General features: G+C 44.4%; 1 protein-coding gene across 5 annotated transcripts; it reads left to right on the top strand.

The window, feature by feature from the left end:
- Positions 1-768: 768 nt before the first annotated feature.
- RD3 (retinal degeneration 3, GUCY2D regulator) lies at positions 769-23,873 on the top strand. 5 transcript variants are annotated; one of them, XM_027681794.1, is made up of 4 exons: positions 7,610-7,862; positions 9,806-9,932; positions 11,925-12,239; positions 19,837-23,873. In XM_027681794.1, exons 1-4 carry the CDS (start codon positions 7,739-7,741, stop codon positions 20,132-20,134), a joined length of 864 nt encoding a protein of 287 aa, XP_027537595.1. In that variant the 5' UTR covers positions 7,610-7,738; the 3' UTR covers positions 20,135-23,873. The 5 variants fall into 5 exon arrangements, with proteins under 5 accessions (XP_027537594.1, XP_027537593.1, XP_027537592.1 ...); XM_027681793.1 differs by lacking the exons at positions 7,610-7,862; positions 9,806-9,932 and adding an exon at positions 769-930; XM_027681792.1 differs by lacking the exons at positions 7,610-7,862; positions 9,806-9,932 and adding an exon at positions 1,128-1,208.
- The last annotated feature ends 1,594 nt before the right edge of the window (positions 23,874-25,467 follow it).

Here is a 25,467-nt window from a genome sequence, read left to right as displayed (position 1 = left end):
TGTTGAAGGTCAGGACAGACATGTAATTCTCCACAGGTAATTAGAGCAGAAAATGCTTCTAATCTCTTTGTTAGTCCAGCTGTAGTTTTTGATCTAATAATAAACTAAGCTTTAAAAAACCCATCCTCATACATTTTAATTTAAACTGCACTGGGCATCTTTTAACCTATAATTTTTTCACTGGCCTGTTTTGATTTATGTGTGTACTGTACAGACATACATGGTCTGAAACACCACTGTCCTCTGGCTGTGTGAGTACTGCATAAATACCAAGATGTCAGAATTTGGACCATAATTCATGAAAGCTTTTCAGTGGGGACATGATTGACATTTCACATGTGCTTACATTGCACGTGTCCTTGAGTGGTGCCAGCAGTCCATGTGCTCTCCTTACCCAAGGCTGTAGGTCAGCAACCCTCTGGCGCAGCCTGGCTCTCCTTGAATTTGGTGGGGGTTTGACCAATGACACTGGGGATTGTTCTGTGCATTTTTGTAGTGCAGTAAGAGGCAGGACGAGAAGCTGTGGGCTCACGGAGGTCACTCTGGCCACATGTGGCTGAGACCATCTAGTCCAGCCCCCCTGGAACAAGCAGGGGACAAGTCAGATAGGTCAGGTTGCTCAGAGCACTGTTCAACCTGACTTTGAATGTTTCCAGGGATGGGGCATCCACCACCTCACTGGGAAATCTGTGCCAGTGTTTCACCATTCTCATTGTAAAAAACTTCTTCCTCTTCGCCTTCCCCGTGCCCTTCCAGATCCCGTGCCGACCCCTCATTCTTCGTCCCTTCAAACCCAGTGAAACCCGTGTGGTTTTCGTGGCCGAAACCCCTTGGACAGCTTTATTTGTTACTGAAGGACATGGCGAGAAACAAATCAAATAGATTCAGTTACTGCGCCGTTATTTATCGCTGCAAATTCAGTCTACAGAGGTGAGTCCCTGCGGGGGATCAACGCCGACTCGGGGCCGGGGCTGGTGCTGGGGCCGAGCGGACGCCCCGTCGGAGCGCACCGCCCCTGGACCAAATCGGGTTATCGTAGTCGCTATGGGAACAGCGCCGCGGGCGGGTAGCGGGGGCAGCCGGCGGGGAGCGGAGGGAGAAGCCGGCGACGGCTCCGCTCAACTTGGGCGAAGCGGCGGCGTCGAGGCGGCGCTGCCCCGGCCGCTCGCTGCCTGAGCGCCGGCGGCGGGACGGGAGCGGTGACCGCGGTAAGGAGGAGGAGGAGGAGGAGGAGGAGGAGGAGGAGGAGGAGGAGGAGGGGACACTGCCGGCGGCGGCGGGCGGGGTGCCCGGCGGGACGGAGGTGGTGCCGAGCGGAGGTGACCGCTGTCTGCCGCGAAGAGTCCGCGGTCGGGGTGTCCCTACTGCCTCCGTGCCGGCGGTGAGGTTTTGGCCGCCCAGCCCGAGGGGCTTCTGTGCCCGCCGCCCTCCGCCGGGGACAGCGCCGGGACAGCCCTGGGGCGCCGAGCCGGGGGGGCGACGGCCGGGGGGCGAAGGGAGCAAGCGCCGCTTTACCGCATTCAGAAAGTCCCAGTGCTGTGAAGTACGTTCATTTCTTCTAAGTGCCGGTTCAGCTGCAGGTTAGAAAACCCCACAAAGTTTTCATGTTTTGAAAGGACTTTTAAGCAGGTGCCGAAATCTGGCTAAGCCGAGAGGTGCCAGCTCTTTGCCGGGTGACTATGTCTATGGAAGTACTGGACCAAGCCCTAATCGCTCAAAAGCACTGCCGTAAGCCCAGCTGTTATCCCTCGTCACCAGGGCTAATCCATGCCCCACTGTGGGTTTAAGCATGCTGTGCCAGTTTAGAGGGCTTGACTTCAAGCCACGTCCTCGTTCTGGTACCCTCTCCGCTCGCTCCGCGTCCGTCTGTCCGCACAAGCAGCGGGAGCGCTGGTGCCAAAGGTGAGGCGGGATGGGTGGGTAGGGAAGGGGGCCAGGGTGCTCCGACAGCTGTCCCAGGATGGGCTCGGGCACGGCTGCCTGCATGGATAAGCACTGGGTAACTGGTTACGTAAAGAACAGGCAGTTGAGGAGGAAAGCATGGTTTGTGCTGCCTTATGCTTATGACACTTTTGAAATCTCTTAGATTAGACACCTGCCCTACTAAGTATCTTCAGTGGGGAGGTACAGTATTTGGGGTACCCAGCCAGGTAGCTCTAAGATCAATCAGATAGCTCTGGAGTTATGGCAGCGCAACTAAGAATAGACTACACTGTATATCTCTTAAAGCTCACGCATTAATTAAAATCTGTCTCAAGGCAGCACTGTTCACTGCTTATATGACAGCTCTCTCTACGTCCACAGCTGGGACATACAGTTACTGCAGGGCAAAAAGCATGAGCTTTCCCAGAGCTGCTCACAATGCTGTAAGTGATCTCAACAAAGACAGGCTTAAGTTTTCAAACTGTAAATTTAGCTTTCTTCTTTTGTGTGCTAATTTTACAACGGTGAGTATTTTTAAGCAACTCCTGTCACAAGGATGAAACTTTAACACTGGTCCTAGTATTCTCCCGTACAGAGAAAACTCTCACTAAAGGCTTAGTTTTGCTGTGAATCGAGCCAGAGTGAGACTTTGGGGGTCTCCAGTCAATCGTCTTTCTGATAAGATACTGTAACTATGGTTCAGTACTGGACAGAAATGTAAAGTCTGTTAAAATGGATTCTCACCTTATGATGCAATGAGTTACTTCTGCTTTCACAGAAGAATTAGTCCTCAATCTGGATGGAGAATGCATGCCTCACCCACCTGTTTTCACAGCACTTAGTCTGGTCTATGCCACAATATATGATTAAAAAGGAACTTCAGAGAACCTGATGAGAGGTGAAATATCCTTTTGGATCTGAGTTTCAAACTCTTTCTGTAATTCTATAGATATAAGTATTTACATTGGATGACAATATTAGAAGCTCCAGTCTGTGACATTACTGACCCTTTAATAACGTTGTCTAGTTACAATGACAGTAGAATAGAGAAAGATGAGCTGTGGAGCTCTCAGAGTTTAATTCTGAAAACCTTTTTTGTGTTGGAGCCTTCCATCAGATGCTATACTTGCTTTATTGCAGTAATACCTTTTCTTTTTGTGGTTTGAATAACTTTAATAACAGGAAGGCTATGGGTCTGTGTTACCTTCTGAACTGTCATTTACATGGCTGAATGAATGGTGAAGAGTACTTTAGGTCCCTCTGTCCTGACTGGAAACCTGGTTTTGTAGTCTGCAGAGATCAAAGCAAGATATAGAATTGAAGGTGTCTTTGATCCATCATGGCAAGACTTGAGCAATATATACGAGTTTTAATAACAAGTTAGGCAAACAGAGCAATTCAGTGTGTTTTAAATTCCTGGCTTCTGTAAGTCTAGAAAACAGTTTAGCATAAGTTGTATATAACAGAGTGTTTTTATGGCTGCTACTAGAAACATTGTTTAAGGAATGAGTGGAAATTTGGCATGATAATAGTCCTGTTTCTCAACAAATAGAACTCATTTGCTCTGATAAGTAGACAAACTGTAAAATGCTGCTCTGCTTCATAAGTACATTTGAGTAGCACCCACCCTTGTGCTTCTGCAGCTAACACAAAGATTATCTTCTGTAGAGAGTCCCAGCCATTAGTAGAGCTCCAGGCTATTGGGCCCTTCCTTCACTCTTTCTTTAAGATCTGCAGCCTGGATTTTCATCTGGAGTTAATCAACACAGCTTTCACTTATTTCAGTAAGGCAAATCTGTTTTCTATTAGTGCAGCTTTACTGTAGATCACAAAGCTGTACCAGTTGACCAGCTACCTTTTCTCATCATGTTTTGGCTAGTAACTGAAAAACACCTTTCTCATTCATACCTGAGCTTGGAGTGCAGTTTGTGTTGATTTCTTGTTTCTTTACCCCTCTTGCAAGCAAAATGCAGATGTAAAATGCATCTGGCAGACTTGTTTGCTAAAAGATAGAAGCTCTAAGAATGCATTACAAACTACATAAATGCTGGGGGCTGACAGAAGTTTCTGTCTTGCAGCACCTTGTGGTACTCTCTGACTGGCCTCCTGTCTGGTTTACCTAGTGGTGATTTTTACAGTCACTCACCTTCACTAAAGGCTTAAGTGACTTGTAACTCTCTGTGGCAATTACACCAGACAAAGAGCCAGCCCGTTTCTATAGTGCTGACAATGCAAAGTCTGCTGGAGAAAAGTGCATGCAGGAACGAGAGTACATGCTGAAGGGCAGCATCCTTCTCACATGTTTTTGAGCGCACTTGTCCCTCGGAAGCAGACCTGGGCAGCAGCAGGAGCTGTCAGCCTGCGGCAGGCAGGTCAGACTATGAGCACTGCCCTGTTAGGGGCAGACAGGCATTACTTGGCATGCAAGGGCCTGCTGGCTGCCACAGTACCCTGTCACAGCTGGCTCGCTCTTGGACACTGCTGTGAGGTGCTTTTTGCTGCCCTTAAACACCTGCAGCTATGAAGACTTGTCAATAAATAATGCAGCATTTAAAGCCTCAGCTCGATCCTTCTCTTTTTCAAAACTCCTTGCTACTTGTAACAGGGTCATGTGCCTGGATACATTTTAACCACTGGGATTTTTCAGGTTTTTTAGTCCAGAAATAGCTTGTGTCCATCGCAACAGGGAATCAGTATGCTTATAAAGCAAAACACAGGTTCTCTGCTGTGGTCTACAAGCAGACCCCTGAGTGTCCTCAAAAGTTCTCTCTCTCTATTCTGCAGGTCAGAATGAGGAATGCTGGTGTGTTAATATAATTATATTTGCATTGCTTTTAAATTTCTTGATTGAAAAGCTCCAGCTACTGCTTTTCCAGCATTAATTGCCTCATAGCATCTCAGATTGAGGTTATAATAATTTCCACTGAGATTACAATTGCATGGTAAGTAGCTGTAAACACCTTAGACTTCCATGTCACTAAACAAGAAAGACAGATAGGAAGTAGTATTATTTGTAGGATTCTGGTAAGGTAAAAGTCTCTGTATGGAGAGGATAATGGTAAGTAACTGCAAAAAAAAAATAAAAATCATAGAATCATAGAATATCCTGAGTTGGAAGGAACCCCCAAGGATCACTCAAGTCCAGCTCCTGGCCTCTGCGCAGGACAGTCCCAAGAGTCACACCATGTGCCTGAGAGTATCATTCAAACGCTTCTTGAACTCTGTGAGGCTTGGTGCTGTGACCACTTCCCTGGGGAGCCTGTTCCAGTGCTCAATCATCCTCTGGGTGAAGAATATTTTCCTAATATCCACACTAAACCTCTCCTGACACAACTTCAGGCCATTCCCTCTGATCTTGTCACTTCCAGAGAGAAGAGATCAGTGTCTGTCCCTCCGCTGCCCCTTGTGAGGAAGGTGTAAACTGCTATGAGGTCTCCCCTCAGTCTCCTCTTCTCCAGGCTGAACAAACCAGAAAGTGGTGGAGAAGAGAGAATAGGGATTCTTTCACAAAGCTATGGTGGACTATATAAATAAAATTGAGAAGGTGTTGGCAGCAGTTTCTTAATTAGAACTTGCTAAGATTCTTTGGAACAGAATTAAAATATCTTTGTCCCAAGAGAAACAGAATTTGAGATTCATCTTTGATGCTGTCACTACTTAATGCTACTTCCTGCAGGTATGGCCAGCAGCATAGCCATGACCACAATTTCTGCCTGAGCAGCTGGTTAAACATTGCATCAGTTAGCATGTACAGAATTCAGAGATGGGTGTAGCCAAATCAACTTTAGTATACCTATGAGTTGCAGTCCAGGGAGATATTAGATACCCTTCACTATCTGAAGAACACTCGACTTTCTTGGATAGAGTGATCGAAACTTTACTAAAGAAGTAAATAATTTAAAACAAAGTTTAATATGCTCCACAGTTTCGCATCATCTCTTTTCCCTGTGACTGCATGTCTTTTAAAAAGTACAATTATGAGAAGAATTTGGGGATGGAGCTTGTCCCACTTATTTTAAAAATAATTTTCATTCTTTGTTACCCTCTGATCTGGCACGTGTGGAAAAAGGCTAAGTGGGTATCTTGCATGAACAAATTCTGCTCTCTGACTGTAGTAGGAAGGAACTACCACCCACAAGAAGGGAGGGAAGGCATTTCCCAGCTCCTCAGCCCTGTTTGTTGGCATGCTTTTATGGGATGATAGTGGATTTCCCAGGAATCTATGTATAGCCAGCTGAGTGACGATCTTTCTATTGACATCCTGGACTTTGGATTAGGTTTGTTCCCCCCATAGCCCCTTAAGACTTCTCCTCCTGCTCTGACACAACCACCACACCCTTAAGGCTCTCAAGAGTCACTGAGGATGGTCAGTAGTACTTCTGGACTGACAGATTGTGAAGGCAAAGACAAACCACAGGAGACTTGTCAAATCAAGGACATACCTTTATAGAGAGTCCAGCTGTATTCATTTTTTTTTTTCAGAAATGCACATTTCCCACCCTCTGCCTACATTTTTCTTGTCCTTGAGGGTGTTGCAATCTGGGAACCAGGAAAAGGATCAATGGAAAGGAATTTTTTATTCTCAGAAGTTCATTTTCTATACACTAAACAGGCCCTGCTGATTGACTCATGTTTTACAGAAAGCAACCCTGTTGTAACAAGTCTTAGCAAGTGGTGATCTAGCCCACAAGAGCCTGAAGGAGACTGATGTCTGTTGGGTTGTATGAACAGTCTCTAGCTGGCGAAAGAAAAGCCAGAGAGAAGGCTAAGGAAACATACTCCCTTTGTTGGAAAAAGAGCTAGGAAAGGCTGAACTCCTGTTTTAGGAAGGTGAAAAAACAGATAAGGCATGTGAATGTTGATATTTCTGATGATTCTTTGGTGCATTCTCTGGAACAAGAAGAAATCACACGGGAAAATATGGGAGAAAGTAAAAAAGTGGAAGATGAGGTGAAATTGTACAGAATGCCCTGAGAAAAGAATGGGAAAGCTGTAAAGTACATGAGGAGAAAAACGCAGGAATTGCTGACAGTGTAGAGAGCAAAAAGGAGTTTTGAAGGAAGGCAAAGCTAACAGGAAATTTTTCCCTGAAAAAATCTCAGAGGGACTTATTAACAATCGTTAATATTTGAAGCAACCCTCCAGAGGCTGTGAGAGAAAGCAAGGTATTCCAGACTTCAGCATAGCCAAGGTAAATATGTGCTTAACTCTGTGAGGTGCTTGGTCAGACTTGCAATCAACAGTGTGAGGGGAAGGCTTGTCTTCTAGGCAAAGGTCTAGGGTCAATAAGACCAAAGTCTTGAAACCCAGACCTGTTTCTGGAGTGGAACATACACAAACCCCTTTGAAATTTTGCTTAAATAACACCAGAGGAATTTATCAACTGGATTGTGTCACCTCCCAGGATAGCCTCTTACAAGGAATCAGGAAATGGACTAATTGTACAACAGAAAGATGTGTATTCAGCTGGGGCAATGTCTCTTTTTAAAAATAATTTTAATATGGTTGCTTGCAACGTGTAAATTTGTCCTTTTCCCCATTAAGATGGTCAGGCCGTAACTTCTGCCTTCCTTCAGTTGTCCATATCCTGCTGACAGTCCTTCCAGTTTTTCCAAATAGGAAAGCCACTTGGAGTCGGTTAATGATTAGCCTGCCTGTGAACTTCAATTTAAAAACAGCAGCCACAATTAACGGAGCCCACAGTGTTTTCTGCAGGCTGCAAAGGGCAGTAGTGGGTAGAGTGGTGGCTTGTTGAGCCTGCTAAATAGAGATGGCCACTTGCCAGCTCTCAAAGAGAGGAGATGATGGATGAGAGATGGGGACGGAAACAATCTCATACAAACAAGACTCCCTTAGGAACAGCCAGCACAAGCTGCCAGTGTGCATGAAATGCTTGCAGGGGATTTTCCTTCATTTGAAAATAGGCCATTTCAGCTGCAGCTGAGGTGCTTTCCTTCCTTTATATCTTCTCCTGTGGAAGTAGATTTTTTTAATGTCAGACAAGTGGAAGCCCCATTCAGAGTCTGTGGCATTCATGTTCCCATACCAAAAGCAAATCTGCCTGTTACCTCTACTTTATGAAAGCTCTGTGACTGGGCAAGGCTCAGGTTCAGCAGGCCTTGCTCAGACAAGGTATCCAAAATATTTTTCTGTTTATCTTCTGCAGTACTAGTGTTAGGTGAAATGGTTCTCATGCAGAATGCCTTGCTTTGAGAGAGACCTATGAGAAAAAATCACATAAAGGCAGTAAGAACAGCCTTAGAATCATGTGAAAGCCAGGGATGTCAAATTAGACCCCAAGTCTCCTTGCTCTCTTTCCTAGTCTGACAAATAAATTCCCCTCTTGCTCCTCTTCTAATGAAACAGCTGGTGAGCTAGGAATAGCTGGAAGGGCATTCTTCAGCTTCACACTTGTACTGATTGCCCCCTAATGCCCCTGAAGTCAACAGAGGTAAACGCGAGACCAGGTCATAGCCAGAATAAGCCCAAAGTAAGCTAACATTTTGCTGGTAAAATAGAGAAGGACATGCTCACCTTCATCACATGAAGGCACAAATGGAAATAATAATGGTACTTTAGTTGGTCAGGTACCTGTAAAAGCTTATGAAATATTGCTGTTGTCACAGAAGCTGAAAAGGAACAGGAGACTTTTAATTATTTACAACAGCTTGTGGTCTGTTATGCTCCTCAACTTTGTTAGCAGGGCTCACCTATGCGATATACAAGGGGTGATGAGACCAAGGAAAAGGTCTTCCGTTTTAAAGATCTTCACCCTTATTAATGCATAATGGTGAGAGGAGGCCACCATGCAGCAAGATCCAGGTACATGTTGGAATGGTGGGATCATGGAGTTGAAGCTGTCAGCACATCAATTCCAACCTGACTTTGTTCATATGTCTTGGACAAGTAAGTCAGCGGCAGACAGCCACAGCACTGTGTGATGATTTGAGAGCTGTTAACTGGAGTCACCCTGGTGATAAAAACAAATGAAAGGACCTGCTGCTCCTCCTCCTCCAGAGCACAGAAATGAGACAGGAGCAGGATTACTTCCAGCAGCTGCTGCCTGTGACTGCTGTCATAAGGATAATCACAGCTGATGCTCCAGGACAAAGCCAGTTACAGCGATCTCTCATGTATAAGCACTGCAAAGTAGCAAAGGTGTTAATGTTTACACAGTCTCAGGAGAGCACCTGCAGCCTTACTCACCAAGGTAGCTACATCTGTGACCTGTTGAAGTTTTCAGCCCTTTTATGTCTTCCTTCTGAAGAAACTGGTATTGCTTGCTGGGAGAAGTGGGATATAGGATTAGGGAAACTAGTCCTTTGGTGCAGTTTGGCAAACTTCCTGATTCTGGAAAAGCCTAAGCATTAGACCCTGAAATAATTTCAGACTTGGGCATTGTACAGACTATCCAGGTTTTTGGAGCATTTTTCTTTAATGATGTGATGTATTTACATAGTATGAACATTTTTGAAAGAGAACAAGGCTACATTACGACAAGTGATAAAGGCATGAAAGCAACTTTTCCTCACATTGAGGGCAGAACCCTACTGATCATTTCTCATCCAAGGAGTCTGGGAGCTTGTGGCTCTCAGCTCTGGTTGGAGTATTGTGTAGTTATAAGCTTCTGGTGATTTGCATTGTCACTAAAGGCCCTAGACCCCAGTGTGAAAACTTAAATCAAAAGCATATTTTTCTCCATTTTATGTCTGCCTTTGTGTGTGTGTCAATAATGAGGATTTGCTCAGGCCCTGCAGAATCAGACTCTTTAATCCATGCCCTCATGTTAACTTTTGACGCCATGCCCTGATTGGGCTGCTGCCAGGAGTAGCCTTTCTGTAATCCCAGCTGCAATCATTGTTTGTGCCACCCCTTCTCCCTGGGGGCGAATGGAAGGGAGCAACAAGGCACGTAAGCGCTCTGTGTAAAGAAACAGATGCTGTTTTGCTCCTGTTCAGGTCCCTAGTGCCTGCTTTGGATTCCATTGTGTTTAAATACAAGTACAATAGGTAATAACTTTGTTCCATGCATTGTCCTCCTGAAGGGACAACATGAAGGGTCTGGCTGGGTGGGGAGTTAATTCCATCTTTTTCTGAGCTGATTGATGCAATTTGTTCTGTCTTCTAAGCGCTGGGTAACGCCCCAGAGGTAGAAACCTCTTACTTAGAAGTAATAACAGTTTAAACCTTGGTATGCTTGTACTTCCATCTCAGACCAGCCTCAGTTCCCTTGGCACTGATGGTAGTGCTGCAGGAACGCTCTTGCAGTAAAGCTGACAGTTGGACTTCAGTCTATAGAAGGTGGTGTAGCCTCCCCTGCATTCAACAACACATTTGCTAAATAATGGTTAAAGCTCTTTCTGGCCTTGTAGCTAATGCTCCTGTGGGTACTACCCAATATGGGTGAGCTCTGCTGCTTATGTTACAGCAGCAAACCTACCCAGGTGTGTTTGGTGGGAGTGGCAAGGTTTTTGGGGGGGGGCTACAGCAGCAGCTTCTGTGAGAAGCTTCTCCTATGTCCAACAAAGCCAAAGTCAGGCTCCAAGGTGCACCCACCACTAGCCAAGGCTGAGCCCATCAGCCCGGGTGGGAGCACCTCTGGGATAACAGATTTAAGAAGCAGGGGAGAAAAAAAGAGCAATAGCAGCTAGGAGACAGGAGTAAGAATATGGGAATGCAACAGCTCTGCAGACCCCAAGGTCAGCACAGAAGGAGGTGGAGGAGGTGCTCCAGGCACCAGAGATGGGGAAGGCCATGGTGAGGCAGCTGTGCCCCTCCAGAGCATGGAGATCCACGGTGGAGCTGATATCCACACACCAGAGCAGGGGGATGCCCAAAGGAGGCTGTGACCCTGTGAGAAGCCCGTGCCGGAGCAGGCTTCTGGCAGAACCTGTGGCCTCATGGAGAGAGGAGCCCCCACTGGAGCAGGTTTGATAGCAGGACTTGTGACCGGGGCGGGGACAACCATGCTGGAGCAATCAGTTCCTGAAGGACTGCACCCTGTGGAAGGGACACACACTGGAGCAGTTCATGAACAATTGTAGCCTGTGGGGAGGACTCATATTGGAGAAGTTCACGGAGAACTGTCTTTCATGGGAGGAAACCCATGCTGGAGCAGGGGAAGCATGTGAGGAGCCACTCCCTGAGGAGGAAGGAGCTGCAGAAACAACACCTGGCGAACTGACAGCAACTCCCACTCTCCATTCCCCTATGCTGCTGGATGGGGGGAGGTAGAGACTTCATGAGTAAAGTAGAGCCCAAGAAGAAGAAAGGGGTGGGAGGAAGGTATTTTAAGATTTAATTTTATTTCTCATTATCTTACTGTGATTTGATTTGTAATAAACTAATTTATCCAAGCTGAGTCTGTTTTGCACATGACAGTAATTGCTGAGTGATCTCTCCCTGTCCTTTTCTCAGCTCACAAGCCTGTCTCCCCTGTGTAGCTGAGGAGTGATAAAGCAGCTTTGGTGGGGTCTTGGTGGACACTGGGGTCAACCCACCATACGGGTCACCTATCCTGCCTCCTCCCTAAGGATCTCCTGGCTACAATATACCTCCCAGCAATAGTTTGGCTCCATGCATTGATTTTTCACATGTAGGGTTGCTGCAAACTTATGCCTTCCCATAAGGGTACAGACAGGCAAGCCCCAGCTCTTCTCTGGGGGAGAGAAGAAGGAGAAGGCTTTCCCAGCCTAGCCTGGAGGGAGTAAAGTATCCTTGTAACCTGACTTAAGGTGTAAGAACTGTGACTCAATTACATGGTGAGTGGAAGTTAAGGGGACGGTGCCTCTTTACCCTTTGTCTCACCCTCTGCACAGGTTGGCTGCTGTGGGTGAGATTTCTCAAGGTGCCCAGCACCAATTATTTCCAAGTGGCTAATCCAGTAGCAATTTTAGGTGAGCAACAGACTGGGGGGTGTGTGGGGCAGAATGTTCTCGGCTGAGGTTGTTGATGATGGCACTGTTCTTTTTCTCTCCTTCCCTACCCTAAACCCACTCCCAGTGAAGGCACACAGAGCACTATGTCACTGGCATCCTGGTTCAGGTGGAATGAGCCCCCAAGCCGCATTTCCCAGAGGAACCCCACAGAAATGGTGGTTGAAACGCTGATGATGGAGCTGAGCTGGCAGATCAAGCAGGCAGAGAAGCAGCAGCGAGAGCGGGAGAATGAATATCGCAAGATCAAGACTGGGGTGGACTACGGCTGGCTGGTCAGCTATCCAAAGCACAACTATGATATCAGCCCAGGAGAGCGGCTGCAGCTGGAGGATATGTGTGCCAAAATACATCCTTCCTACTGTGGGCCTGTCATAGTCAGGTACAGTAAAAGATGTGATGATACAGACCTTTCCTTTCCCCTTTTCCTCCATATGATATGCAAAGAGGGAATGAGAGTTGCCAGGACCAACAGAACCAAAACTCGGCATCCTGTATGATAAGTTCTGTTGGGACAGTGTCTTTGTGGAAGAAGGGAAATCTAATGTTTTAAGTCAGTTTAACATGACATTATTTCCTCCAAGTTACTAAATGCCATCTCCCCCTGAGACCGGCTTGAGTACTTTATGCTCCTGAACAGTCAGAGCAGCTTTATCTTGCCTGATGAACAGTCACCATTTCAGTATTGTGACGGCTTTTGCTTCAGACTTTAGAATCTTGGAGAAACTGAGGTTGAGAGAGACCTCTGCAGGTATGTACTTTGACTTCCTACTCAGAATAGGGCCAACTTCAAAGTTAGATCAGGTTGCTCAGGGCCTTGTCCTGTCCACTGTTGAATATCCCCAAGGGTGGAGATTCCACAGTCTCTGAATAACTCCTTTGGTGTTTATCCACTCTCACTGGAGCCTTCATTCCTTGATTTAAGCTGTCCAGTAGGTCTATTGAGGCACTTGTCCTCAGTGTCCAAACTAGCCAAAAGGTGCTATTATTTTTTTTCAGCCTGTGAGCCAGGTATTCTCAGAGAAAGGAGGGACTTGTGTCTCCCTCCTCTGCCCCCTCCACACCCTTGACATGGAGCGGGATGCAGGTGGGGCATGCAGTTGGATTGAACAGCTAAGTGGTGCTTCTGACTTCTGCAGTGTGGATGTAGACAGGACTTGTTGTTGAGCCTTTCAAGTGCTAGACATAGGATTGCTGCTTGCCAGTTGAGTGACCTTTCGTGGAAATGCCTTTAGAAACTCACCTAATTCTGCCTTAGCATCCAAACGGGAAGGGAGGGGTGTGGCTCTTTTCCTTTTGAGGTGGCTGTTCTAAGTTAAACCGTCGCATTTAGCACAGTGCAAGTGACAAATAGTGACTCTGAAGCCCACCTTAGCCAAAGCAAAGTTATGAAATGGGCCTTTATTATCAAATTCCCCTGTTTCAACATGTTCTTCAGTTGGGATTAGAAGACAGTCCTTGCAGGCCATATACAAGGGGGGTCTCAGCACTCTGCAGTCCCTCACTGCATATGCTGACACCTGTTTTCCCTTGAAAAAAATGAATCTACAGTGCTTGAACTACAACTGTAAAAGCACTGGAGTAGCCAGGAAAGGATGCCAAAGGTACCTCTCTAGCCTTAGGCTGAACCTTAGAAGCAAGCCGGCACAGGCCTTTGTTGAAAAGATGGCTATGGTGTCAGAATCAGAGATCATTCAGTGGCCAAGTTCTCTCCGCTGAAAGTTTGCTGGGCAGCACCTCCCTTGTATTTGTATAACTCCAAGCTATGCTGTAAACAAGCCACTCCAAATCCCTTGGGGTTCAGAGTTATTTTCACCATCCCCAGGGTCACTGAGTGGGGCCTGTCTGGCAAACAGGTTATTTCCATGAGAGCAAGCTTCTGCTGCTGGAGCTGGGAAGTACCAAGGTTCATCATCTCCTTCAGAAAAGTATTAAGCTGAGCCACATACAACTTGCTGCTGCTTTGCTATTTTTTAATTTTTAATTTTTATTTTAACTGAAACAGATCATGCAAGATGTGTGATTTCAGTGCAGCTTGTAGTGTCATTCACTGTTCAGGATTCAGCATACTGCTGGCAGTAGATAAACATACTCAGCAATGCTGGTGGGATCTATGTGGGTATGATTGAAAGAGGCTAAAACCATCCTCTTAAAACTCTTACAAATTGCTATTGTAGGCTATCATAAGTTGTATTACAGTATGATTCAAGAATTGGCATGTTTTTGTTCCATACTACAGAGTTTGCATGGTTCACAGAGCCACATAACAAAATGAGGCTTGCATTACTTTAGTTGGTTCAATTCCACGATTGAGAAGGGAAAAATCATAGCCACAAAAATGGTGGAACTGGATTGGGTCAAAGGTCTGAATGGTCTGATGTGCAGACTGTGTGTGAGAGAGTGGCCAGTAGCATCAGTGTAAGGAAAAGAGCAAAGAACAAGGCAAGCAAATCCAACAGTACAGGCAATTACAATACCTTATATACAGCATCCAACTAATTGTGCCTTGTAACTGGGAGACTTTTGGAGCCAGAAGTGGACTTTCTATCCATAATTGGCTGATGTGGCTTTTTCTTTCAGTAGTTTGTTTAGGTTGTGGGGGCTTTTATCTTTTTGAACACAAGTAAACTTTTAGCATTTGTGGCACCCTGTGGAAGAGGTCCACTCCTGAACTACAACTCTGCTGTAAAAAACTGTTTTGCTTGTCTTAAACTCATATGTCCTAGTTTTATTCAATAATCCTTTCATCTTGTGTTGGAAATGTAAACAGTTGACCCCTCTTCTTTTATAACCTTCTAACCGAGAGCTCTGTGATTCCAAGAAATCCTTATTGCTGACATGGAAACAAAGAAAAAGAATGGGGCTTGCCATGTCAGGAGCTGAAAATGTACAGGAGAAAGAAGGAGCATGCAATTTAATTGAAAGACAGCCAAAATTGGACAAATGTTCTTCTCAGAAAGTGAGATAAGATGGAGATTTTAGTAACTTCCCCAAAATGAGTATAATAGGAATTCAATGGAAACCTTCACATTTCCAGTGAAGCACTTTAATAACAAGATCATTGCACCACTGTTTCCTCTTGAATACTCTGTGACTTTGTAATATGCAGCAACTTCTAGAAAAATCTTCCACAAAAAACCCCCATCTATGAGCTTGCACTTGGAAATTGAAATGCAGAGTGTGTACTCTACTGAAGTCCTTGGTTCTGACTGAAATAGCAAGCTTGATCCTTTCCCTTCCCTTTTAGGCATTTGAAGAGCTGAAGTCCTTTTTGATGTACTTGGCAAACATGTAATACTTAAATAACACAAGTAGCAGGCAACTTTCAAGACTGCAGAGTTTGTTTTGTTTGTGTCATGCAAGGTCTCCTTCTTTGTGAGACTGAGCTCAGAGTCAAAGCTAGAACAAAACATTTTTGTATGGGTTGTCAGAGATGTCACTTCATTCTCCAAAGGTCTAAATGATATCCAAATTGTCCTTTTCTGTGGCTACAGTTTCATCTACTGTGAGGTAAAGTTTATATATATTTGTTTCTTTAAATGTGGAAGAGGATGGAATAGAGCACTTCACAAATGAAAGGGGTTTTTTTCACATTCAGTTTGCTAATTTTGTATTTCAGGTCAATAGAAACCTCTCTTTGAGACTGTTGGAATTCTGGAAGGATTCAAATACACTGCAAATACCATCAGATATCTGGAGACTCTGATTCACCTCATGTAAATAAAGCTATTTCATTCAGGAGTAACTTAGCTTTAGGTTACTGGCTTGGAGATCACTGACTATTTAAAATTAAATCCTGGAGCCATTTGAAGGAAATGACAGTGAGGCGTTTGGTACCTGACTGCCATGGTTAAACCGAACAAGTAGACTAGTAGGTAACAAGTAGGTTACCAATACAAAACTTTAGATTTTTGCCATCTTTACTCAGAGCTTCAGCCCTAATCAGAATTAGTGAAGGTCTCTTTAATTTCTTTTGGTTTCAGCAAAAGTGAAACAGTGGGTTTTTGTCCTTCTTTGCCCAGAGGGAAACAAAAAAACCCCACTAATATTGAAATGTAAACCTGCATTTTGGTGACCGAGGTTGTTATTAATACCACAGGCTAAGGACTGTAATTTTCTAAGGTTTGTGTATAAGCTGAAGCGGCTTTCCTAGTATTTTTGAAGACAAATGACTAAAATCAAAAGTGGATTTATTTACAATTATGAGCTTAAGTTTGAGGTGATGTGATATAAGTGTTGCAATTAGTGTGAATGCCATAATTCTTTAGGAGTCAAGGAGTCTTCTCTAGCAAAGCTGTTCACAGTGTTACACTATAACCAGAATTCCTGTTCAAAATTCAGGAGTCAGCAGCTAATTATTAGCACTAAGCACCCCACGTTTTCTTTGAATTACTAAATCCACTTAGAGCTCCCAATTCAGACAGGCACTCAGGAATACACTGAACTATAAGCATATTGTTTAAGTCCATGGACTTCCATTGGATTTAACAGGTCTTTAAAGTTCAGGCTGTACTTAGGGAACCCTCTGTACTGGGGACCTACAGAATAACATAGGCAGGTGACAGCGCTTTAAAAAAGCAGTGCCAGTACGAGCCAAGTGCAGCCAGATTCTTAAAATCTTAAAGGAAACAGAAGGGTCACAATTTGAAAAACAAATTTGTTTGAATTGTTAATAAAATGCTGCCTGGACTGGGGAATGTGCTCATCCCTATAGATCTGCCCCAGGCTTCTGTGCTGGTTCAAGGTGAGTTTTGTTGACAGTCATGTCTGCGTGACTTGCATAATGTCTTACAGGCTACCAGCAGTCTCATACCTTGTGTCACAAGATAGGTAGATAGGTAATGCTTTTATGATGAATAAGGAAACCCTGTTGAGGCATTTCTAGATATGGTTGTGCAGTTGCCTAGTTTGAAACTGTTCCATGCAAAAGCATAAGGGTGTTAACTTGTGCTAGAAGATAAGTGAGCCTTGTGCAATTTTGTGTGCTAAATTCTACTGAGCAGCTTTGAGTGGAGTTTGCTTGCCAAGGTGAAAGCCCATATCCCTTGATTCCAGTGGTTTTGCTGTTCTTATATGTTGGGTGTTCTGTGCAGAGAGCAGATTGATGGATCATCCAGTACACCAACTGTCTTTCATTGATAAGCGGGTAAGATGGCTTTGGTTATGTGCAGGTGTCTGCAGCAAACATCATCTGTCCTCTGATACATAGACTGCTTTAGCTACACCTCAGCCCTGATAGCCTGTCTGTCTTTTCTCCTGAGAAATATCTGTGGTGTGCACACCTTTTGGACTTCCTACACAGGCTGCCCCTTACACAAACGTGCCAGTACTTATGCTAGGTGAGCATTAATAAAGGGTTAAGTTAGTTCATCTTATTAGGGGACAGAAAAGGCTCCCCTTTCCCTTCTCCATCAGAATGTGAGTGGCTTTTCATTGGGTGACTAGCAGACAACCTTTTGGATTGCTTTCTCCTTGTTTCTTAGACCTGCTCAAATCCATATGAAGTAGTTTTGATGTTGGTCCTGATAAGTTGGAGGTAAATCTTAACAGCAGAGTTCACAAAACTATTCTTACTGTCCTAGCTAAGAAGAGCGCAAACAGGCAGATAGCTGTGAAGGTGGAAAGTCACTCTGATTCTAGAAAACTATTTCAGCTAAATTGGTTGGGAGTGTTATTAGCAACACAAGGCATAAGCATTAGAGCTCTGTGCTCAAGGGGTAAATTTGCTGTCAAACCACCCATTTCCTCTCTTGTTCCCAGAGCCAGTTACTGGTCCAGTAATAGCCTGACACATGCTGCTACCTGCTCTGGAGCCACAATCCAGCAGTATGACACACAACCTCTAAAATCAGAGGCAGTGATGAGGCCTTTTGGGTGCACAATTATCAATAGAAAAAAGGAGAATGTACTGATATATACAGATATAAAATACGACAGCATCTCTCTTTAAAATACACATGGAGATAAAATGATGGAATGACTCATTTAGTTCACCTCTGCAATAAAAATCCTTTGAAGGTGCTTTCCCTGGTATAATAATAATAATAATGTTGTGAAGACTTGGGCTTCCATGCACTTATCTGTCTATACTTCAAATAGGATAAAAGGAAAAATATATTTATTGTGAAAACTGCATTTTAGGCTCTTTGATAACACAACTGAAGTGCCTCCTCAAAAGGCAGAGAGGATGTTTGCAATGTGCAGCAAACCCCTGTTACCGCTGTTGTGTGCTTACCCTCAGCAAGATGTAGTCTCTTGCTTTTACAGGCTGTTTGGCATCACTGTGTAAGTACTTATGTACCACTATGAACTACAGTGCCTCAGAGGCTTTTTGCACCCAAATGTTCAAAGTTTAAAAGTTTTTGGTGAGGGGAGGGAGACTAAGAATTCATCCAAAGCAACTGAAATAGCTTAATGCTGAAAGGGGCTGGTGACCTCTGCTGACACCGAATTCCCTCAGGAAGCAATACTGACTGGTGTCTCCACAGCTGGTCATGTAGCTGCCAGTACCTGCTGGGAGAGAAAGGCACTGAACTATTTGGGATACAGCATGATGTCATGATACATGTCCAATAACAGGTCTCGGCAGTCAGAGTCAAAATACATAAATGCACAAAAAGTCTTTTTGGTTTCTCTCTGGCTTTCTTTCTGTCCTTATTATCTTGGGTACCCTTTGGTACACCATTAAGTGGTGCAATGCCATATGTGCTAAACTCCCAGTTACATTCCTAGGCCATACCAAAAAACCAAGAGGCAATATTTTCTTCTGTCTGCTTCTGATGTATTAGGCTTATTTAAATACAGTCCTACTGTTTTCCATCCTTGTCAAGTTCTGTTGCAGAAAAATATCAGAATGCTTACAGACCTTATACACTTTAGCTTCCATGAAGTACAAATACCTGCATTCTAATGAAGTACTAGTTCAGCTCTCTGTCTGCTTGTAGGTGTAATTTTAATAGTAAGAAGTGAATATTTATTAGAAGAGTACCCATATTAACCCCTGTCATAAATACATACTGTTACAGAACAATTAGCATATCTACATGACTGCTGTGTGAGCCTAGGGAGTGGATCCCTCACTCTCCAGGCTGGGGACCAAGTCACCCAACGAAGTGTCAGCAATGGCATGCTCTCTTCTTCGCCTGGCCAGTGGCCCACTCAGTGGCTTCATGAAAACTATCCTGCTCTGCATCTCGTCTTCCTCACCTGCAAAACATACAGGGGTGATTCTTTTCACTTCCTTGGTATTAAGCTAGCTTAGTAAATGTCAAAAAAGGCACTGAAGTAATTCACAGTTATCTAATTAGATACAGCATCATGCTGATAATGAACTGAGCCAGTTCATTATCTTACAGAAATCCATTGGAGGATGAAACACCCCTTCACTGAGCGTTAGATATTGAAAGACTACCAAACAAAGAAGAGTTTTACTGGATTTTTGTTTGTCTAATGGCCATTGGGTAATGGTATGGGGAACAAGCATTGGAAAAAGGGGAAGTCTAGTGGGCCTTTCCCTGGTCTACCCTCAGCTTCTGGTAAGCTGCAGTTAAGGGACTACTCGAGCAAGGATTTGCATTTGGACAATCATATTTAATCAGCGCTGATGGGGACATTTTCCATAAACTTGTCTAATAATTTTGTTTCTTAGCTATTGATAGCACTGAGTTCTGGTTTAATAGGTGTTACGTGAAAGAGCACTTCCTTCTGTTTCAAACTTGCCTTCTAGTTTTGTTTGGTTCTCCCAACTATCTCTTGTGCTTATAAGAAACAGTGATTCATTGCTTCCTTACATTCCATGGCTTGCTTGTGATTTTAGAGACCTTAAGTATATCTCCATGGCCCCTCCCTGTTGTTGTTCCCTTCAGTCCAGAAAGTCTCATTTAGCAGGAAAGTGCAAGTTCCAAGCCTAGCACAGGGATTTGGCAGCAATCCGTAAATTGATGTTTTTAATCAAAGCTGCGCCTTGACTGTGCTTTCAGATTCCGGCAAGTTGTTGCTGAATATGAACCAGAAGCACAGGAAGTATCCCGGCTCTTCCGGTCTGTCCTGCAGGAAGCTGCTGAGAAGATCAAAGAGGAGGAAGAAGCCAAGAAGCTTGCCAGGCAATGGAACACAAAGAACAGAACCAGCCTCTCCTTAGCAACATTTAAATCTCGGTCCAGGATTTCCCCGTTCATCAGTGATATCAAGACCATCTCCGAGGATGTGGAACGGGGCACCCAGCCCACCAGAAGGGTTTGGAGCATGCCAGAATTTCGGCACACCAAGGATTTCTGACTCTATACTGAATAAGGTTTTTAGACAGTGATCTTCCAAAATCCCAGCTAACCCTTTTTTAGCTCTACTGTTCCTTCTTTGTTCCAGCTCTCTCTTCCTGCCTATCTCTGTCTTGGAAGCTGTGTCCATAGTAACTGCAGCTGATGCCTGCAGTGGATGATACAATTTATTACCAAACATGGTAGCCTTTCCTTTAATTTAGTAGCTATTCAGTAACCTTAAGGGCAAGGCTCACTTACTATCTCATTTTTATTACTCCTCTTTTGTGGAAAATGAATTAGTTTTGCTATGTCCGTCTTTTCCCTTTCCCCTCCAGCCTGGATGTAGTTATCTATAAAAACTTTTGGCTCGAGCTACTGAGAGCTGCTGCCTGGACCAGTCTTGCTGAAAGCAAGACAGCCAACTTAAATGAGTGAGGCTTGCAGGATCAGGCTTGTGAGGTAAAGCTAGTATCTGATTTGGAACTGAACTTCCTTTTCCAACTAATAGCCTTCCTCAGTGCTACAACAAACTTCACAGGTAACCTCAGCACTGCTCTTGATCCACTTTTTGCTGACAGTTCACAATCCAACCTGAGTAGAAAGAGACCCAAGTTTTTGAGATTAAAGACCAATATTATTCCACAACAACCAGTTTATGCATGTTCAGGTTTCTTCGGTATTTTCTCTTTTGTGCAGGCAGAACCCCATGAACCTTGCACCTGCAGAGTAGATAGAAATTGAACAACCTGCTATGTAGATATACAGGTGGATACCTCAGAGCTATGTCAAATGCTGTTGTGGATCCTCAGTGTTCTGTTGCTAAGGTCAGTGCTCCACCCCACACGCCAGTAATAAATCAGTGGTTTGAAATTAATGTTTATGGCCAAGCCTGAAAGAGTACTGAAGGAGAGTATCCACGTACAGAGAAGGATGAAGGGACTCAGCGTTCATTCCCAGGGCTCTTTGTACAGCAGCATCAGGTGAGATCATTTGAACAGCTTGCTGCTGTGAGTGTCTGAAGGGCTCTGGCAGATGAATGTTCTGCTGAGAGCTTGAAGAAGCAGGAAAATGCCACTAAGGAAAAGCTGCTAGGGCCCTAAGTAATCATCTGTAGGGAGAGCTCTCACCAGCAAAGGAAACAGGACAGCGCACTGTGAAAGTCATGGGTCCTGAAGAGAACCCAAGGGCTAGGATGCTTTGTGGTGACCAATGGAAGATGGGGAAGGAAGAGAGGGATTTGCCTGTGTGACTGGCTTTTGGGGAATCATCCCAGTGGGGTGTAGCCTCCTGGAGGACCCTGTAGCTTTGTTGTTCTTTTGTCCGTTTCCAGCTCTTTTCCCTGGGGATCTTTGCAACAGCATGTGGGTTCTACAGCCAAGAGAAAACCCTTTGAAGCTGTGCCAACTCTGGGAAGAATTCCAGTGCATGAGATTTATCCTAGAGTAGAAATGTGTGGTTTCTTCCAGAGATGGGGGAAGGCAGAATAAAACAAAGATCAAGATCAAACCCTTAGGAACTCTCTAAGACTGTGAAATTCTGTCTCTTTCTCTCTCCCCTCTGGGCTATGTAAGATTGAAGACAAGGCTTTCTTACTAGCACCAGGCTGTAGTTTCTTGTCCCTTGGTAAACACTGCTGCCAGCAACCCTCCTAGGGACAGATAGCAGAAGCTCACCTTGGGGCTTCCAAATACAGCATCCACTTTGGGACAAGCTATTTCAACTCTAGGTCAATGAGGGAGAGTTTAAAGCCTTCCGACAATCAGCTTAGTGTTTTTCAGCCGTATGTCCTTGTGAAGTAACGTGATTGTGTATGTGAAGTAAAAACAAAGGCTTGAGATACTTAGCATAGCCTTAGCTGTCTAGAAGATGTAGGATCTCTAGCAAGGGATTACCATAATTTTCAGAAAAATTCTTGTTTGGAAAAAAGTCAGCCATATTTTTTTTATCTATATTTGCAAGCCACTGTATGGTACTGAAGGCCGGGACGAGTTCATGAATTTCCTGCTACAGCGCTGTAGTCATTTTATTTGCACTTACGTTCTATTTGACACTTTCAGTATTGACTGTATTGATGTGATGTTTGATGGACTGCTAGGAGACACACGACATTTTGACACACTGACATAAAGCTCTTTGTTACACTACAGCGTCAATAGTGTCCTCACTCTTTCTTAAGGAAAATCAGTAGTAACTAACTTCCCTACACCAATGTACAAAGATAAGGAATCACCTGAAGGGTGTTCACACTATCACAGCAGCCTGTGATCATGCTGTGCCCTTCATTAACAACTTCCAGCTAGCAGATACCATTCTCCTGCAAGAGCCAGCCAAGGGAGACAAATCTGATCTTTGGTGAAAACCCTGCATGTTATGGAGGCCAGACTGTGGCAGTGCTTGTGACAGCAGTTTTGTTTCGACTTACCCAGCATTTCTAATTCCACAACAAAATGTAATCCAAACTTTTAAACAGTATCACTCTCCCTGTACTGCTTCTGCAGGTTACACTGTGTGATCTGATGGCCAAGGGATATTCAGATACCAAGCTATGAGAGTTCTATTCTCACTCCATGTTATCTAGTACTTTTAAAGGGATAGAAGTACTACCACGTTCACCTGTGGCCAGCTGTTTGGAGACTGACTGTGACCTTCTGCACTGTGTGTGCAGCAGCAGGTACTGAAGCAGAGCTGGAGAAGTGGTTTGGATGCACGACTGTTGCACTCCGCTTGTGGTGCTCCTTTTCCTTAGGAATGCTGTAGACTGAACCATAAAAGAGCATGTAGCAACAACTACCCACTCATGTTTGCCTTGTCCTAATTCCACATTTCTGTGTGGCTAAATTAGCATCTTTGTTCAAATCAGGAGCATGAAACTCCTAACTGTCCCCACCTACTGTGCTATGGTCCATGGCACTGGGCACACACAGTGGGCAAACAAGATTGCTTTGGGCTGAAGCTAACCCAAATGATACAGGTAGCTCACAGCTCCATAAAGCTGGACTAATGGTGGTCTGAAATAAACCCTCACAAAACTTATGTAGAGTGAACATCAGGTCATCACTGATAACTGTCTGACTCTACAGCTCTGCTCCTCCTGGGCTGCACTACTTGCTAGCGTAGAAAAACTAAACAAAACATTTCTACACAGCCCTAATGGGACCCTCTGATCTGTTCTTAGCACCTCCCTAGAGCTAGTCCAGTGTCTTAATTCTTTAAGAAGAATAAAAAGTGAACTAGCAGCACATAATCATTAACGTACAAGAGTGAACTGAACAAGAATCATTCTAAATCCTCAAAGATTCTCTCGGAATTGAGCAAGGATTTTGGTATCAGCTCAGAGCATTGCTGTTGGCCCACTGCTGGTAGTGTAGTGCTGCCCAAAGGACACTGTCACACCCAGCAAAAAGCAGTCCTAGACTTGCTATACATTTTAATAAGTAACAGCAGCAGCTCAGTTGCACTGCTGGGCTTCCAAGGGCTAACACTTCTCAGAGGCACTACTCACCTGAGGGAGGCTGGGCAGCCCTGCTTCTGGGGCTTCTACAGACGGGCCTTGTCCGGAGGCTGTGGCAGCCAGCAGAGGTGTGCAGTGCAGGAGGTGAGTCTCCTCTCCCATGCCGGCACACAGTTCAGGCAGCTGTCACGCCACAGGGAACTGGAGTAAGCTCTGCGGGAAATACCTGTCTGCTGACATTGCACTGTTTATATATTTCATCATGGAACCTTGGAGAATTAAAGCAAAGCTGTGGAATATAAACCAACTGATTTGTACTTGTTGTCTTTAATTAAAGATCTCCTGAAATATAACTTGTTTGTATCTAGCCAAACACAACAGCTGTTCCTCTGCCCTACTCTAATGTGTTTGTATCAAAGGAGGAAGGCAAGAATGGTAAAGGTACTTGATCTAAGCAAAAAAACCCATCTTCTCTCTACAGGCTACAAATGCAACTGCCCACCTTCCATCTTGCTACCTCTACAAACAGATCTCAAGATACAAGGTTTTAAATAACCAAGATTAAGCAATTGCAAATGTCTGAATTCTCTGAAGCTACATGATTTACAGATAGAAGCTTGAAATCATCAACATGCTTCCAAGCACGTCTTACATTAACCAGTATTACCACAAAATGAAAAGATATAAGTGACAAAATGGATGTTTTGTCACCAGGTATTTTTGAGTCACTCCATTGATTCCATACCTGATCCTGAGTACTAGAACACCTTAATATCATCAGATGGTCCCAGGTGACTCAGGACTCCCTCTGCTAAGCATCATACATGCAAAGTATGCATGTATCCCCTTTAACAATGGGGAACACTTTTTTTCCCCACACGAAGTATTACTGAAGCATGGATTGCATTGCTTGGCACACTCTGGTGATCAGACAGACGAGTGGTTCCAAAAGGGGACTGTGTGAGTACAGAGAGTTAGTAAACCACAGTGGTTTAGATGCAGCCTATAGCACAAGGCTTAAGCTACTCCTTGACAGAAGCTGTGGACAAGCAAATCTGTGTTGTTGCTTACACTACTTCCCCCAAACATTGCTATAGGCTTCTCTCAGAAGGAAAACTACAGACGGCTTGACTGGATGGTCATTCTGATATTCCTGTGTTCTGCTATACCTCTCTGATGAAGGACATGGCATTGTAGTTTTGCCCAAAAAGCATTCTGAGAGGCACAGTCACAGCCTTTTTGGTTGTGCCCTGCCATAGAGGAAGGACTATTAGGCCTCCCTCAGTTCCACCCACCTGTGACAGAGACAGAGACATCATAATCTTGGTGCCTGCCTTTCCCTGGTACTGCCATCTGTGCGGTGGGCTGTTGCCACAAGGACCTCTTGTTCTCTTTGCATAATCAGAGAAGCCATGTTTTGAGCTGGCTTACATCAGAAAGATACTATGCTGGCCCTGAATGCTGGGTCTTGGACCCAGGTCTCCCAATGACTACCATGTATTTTCTGTGCAGTTGTGCACAAAGATATTCTCAGACTACGGGAAAATCCTTACAGGATGAGAGCTTAAAAACACAAGAGAAAGGTGAGGAAAAGGGATACAAGAAGCACAGTGGATTATGTGGCGATTTACAGTTATCTGTGTACACTGTACACTTCATAAAATTATGAAATCTTAGCATCCTGGCTAGATAACCAGATCATACCATCTTACCTCTCTATTTCAGTCAAAATCACGTGTTGCCTCTACCAAATAAATGTTATCTGACCCAGGAGTAGATATACAGAAGTGGAGGAAAGATCTGTGTTTTTGACATCAGAGTACCTACTCTCAGAATGCCATTACTATTACATCTGTTCAGTGATAACAATGTATTCTCAAAGGCCTCTATCATGTCACAGT

This window comes from Neopelma chrysocephalum, unplaced genomic scaffold, assembly GCF_003984885.1.
Source record: "Neopelma chrysocephalum unplaced genomic scaffold, ASM398488v2 Primary Assembly neopelma1_61b, whole genome shotgun sequence".
Classification (NCBI taxonomy): Eukaryota; Metazoa; Chordata; class Aves; order Passeriformes; family Pipridae; genus Neopelma; species Neopelma chrysocephalum.
This window is presented reverse-complemented; position numbering and strand designations above follow the sequence as displayed.

Coding starts and splice junctions, on each gene's coding strand:
- RD3 (XM_027681794.1), top strand. CDS start 7,739: ATGGGGACGGAAACAATCTCATACAAACAAGACTCCCTTAGGAACAGC. Junction 7,863..9,805: donor AATAGGCCATTTCAGCTGCA/GCTGAGGTGCTT, acceptor CCCTTCTCCCTG/GGGGCGAATGGAAGGGAGCA. Junction 12,240..19,836: donor TGTGGGCCTGTCATAGTCAG/GTACAGTAAAAG, acceptor CTGTGCTTTCAG/ATTCCGGCAAGTTGTTGCTG.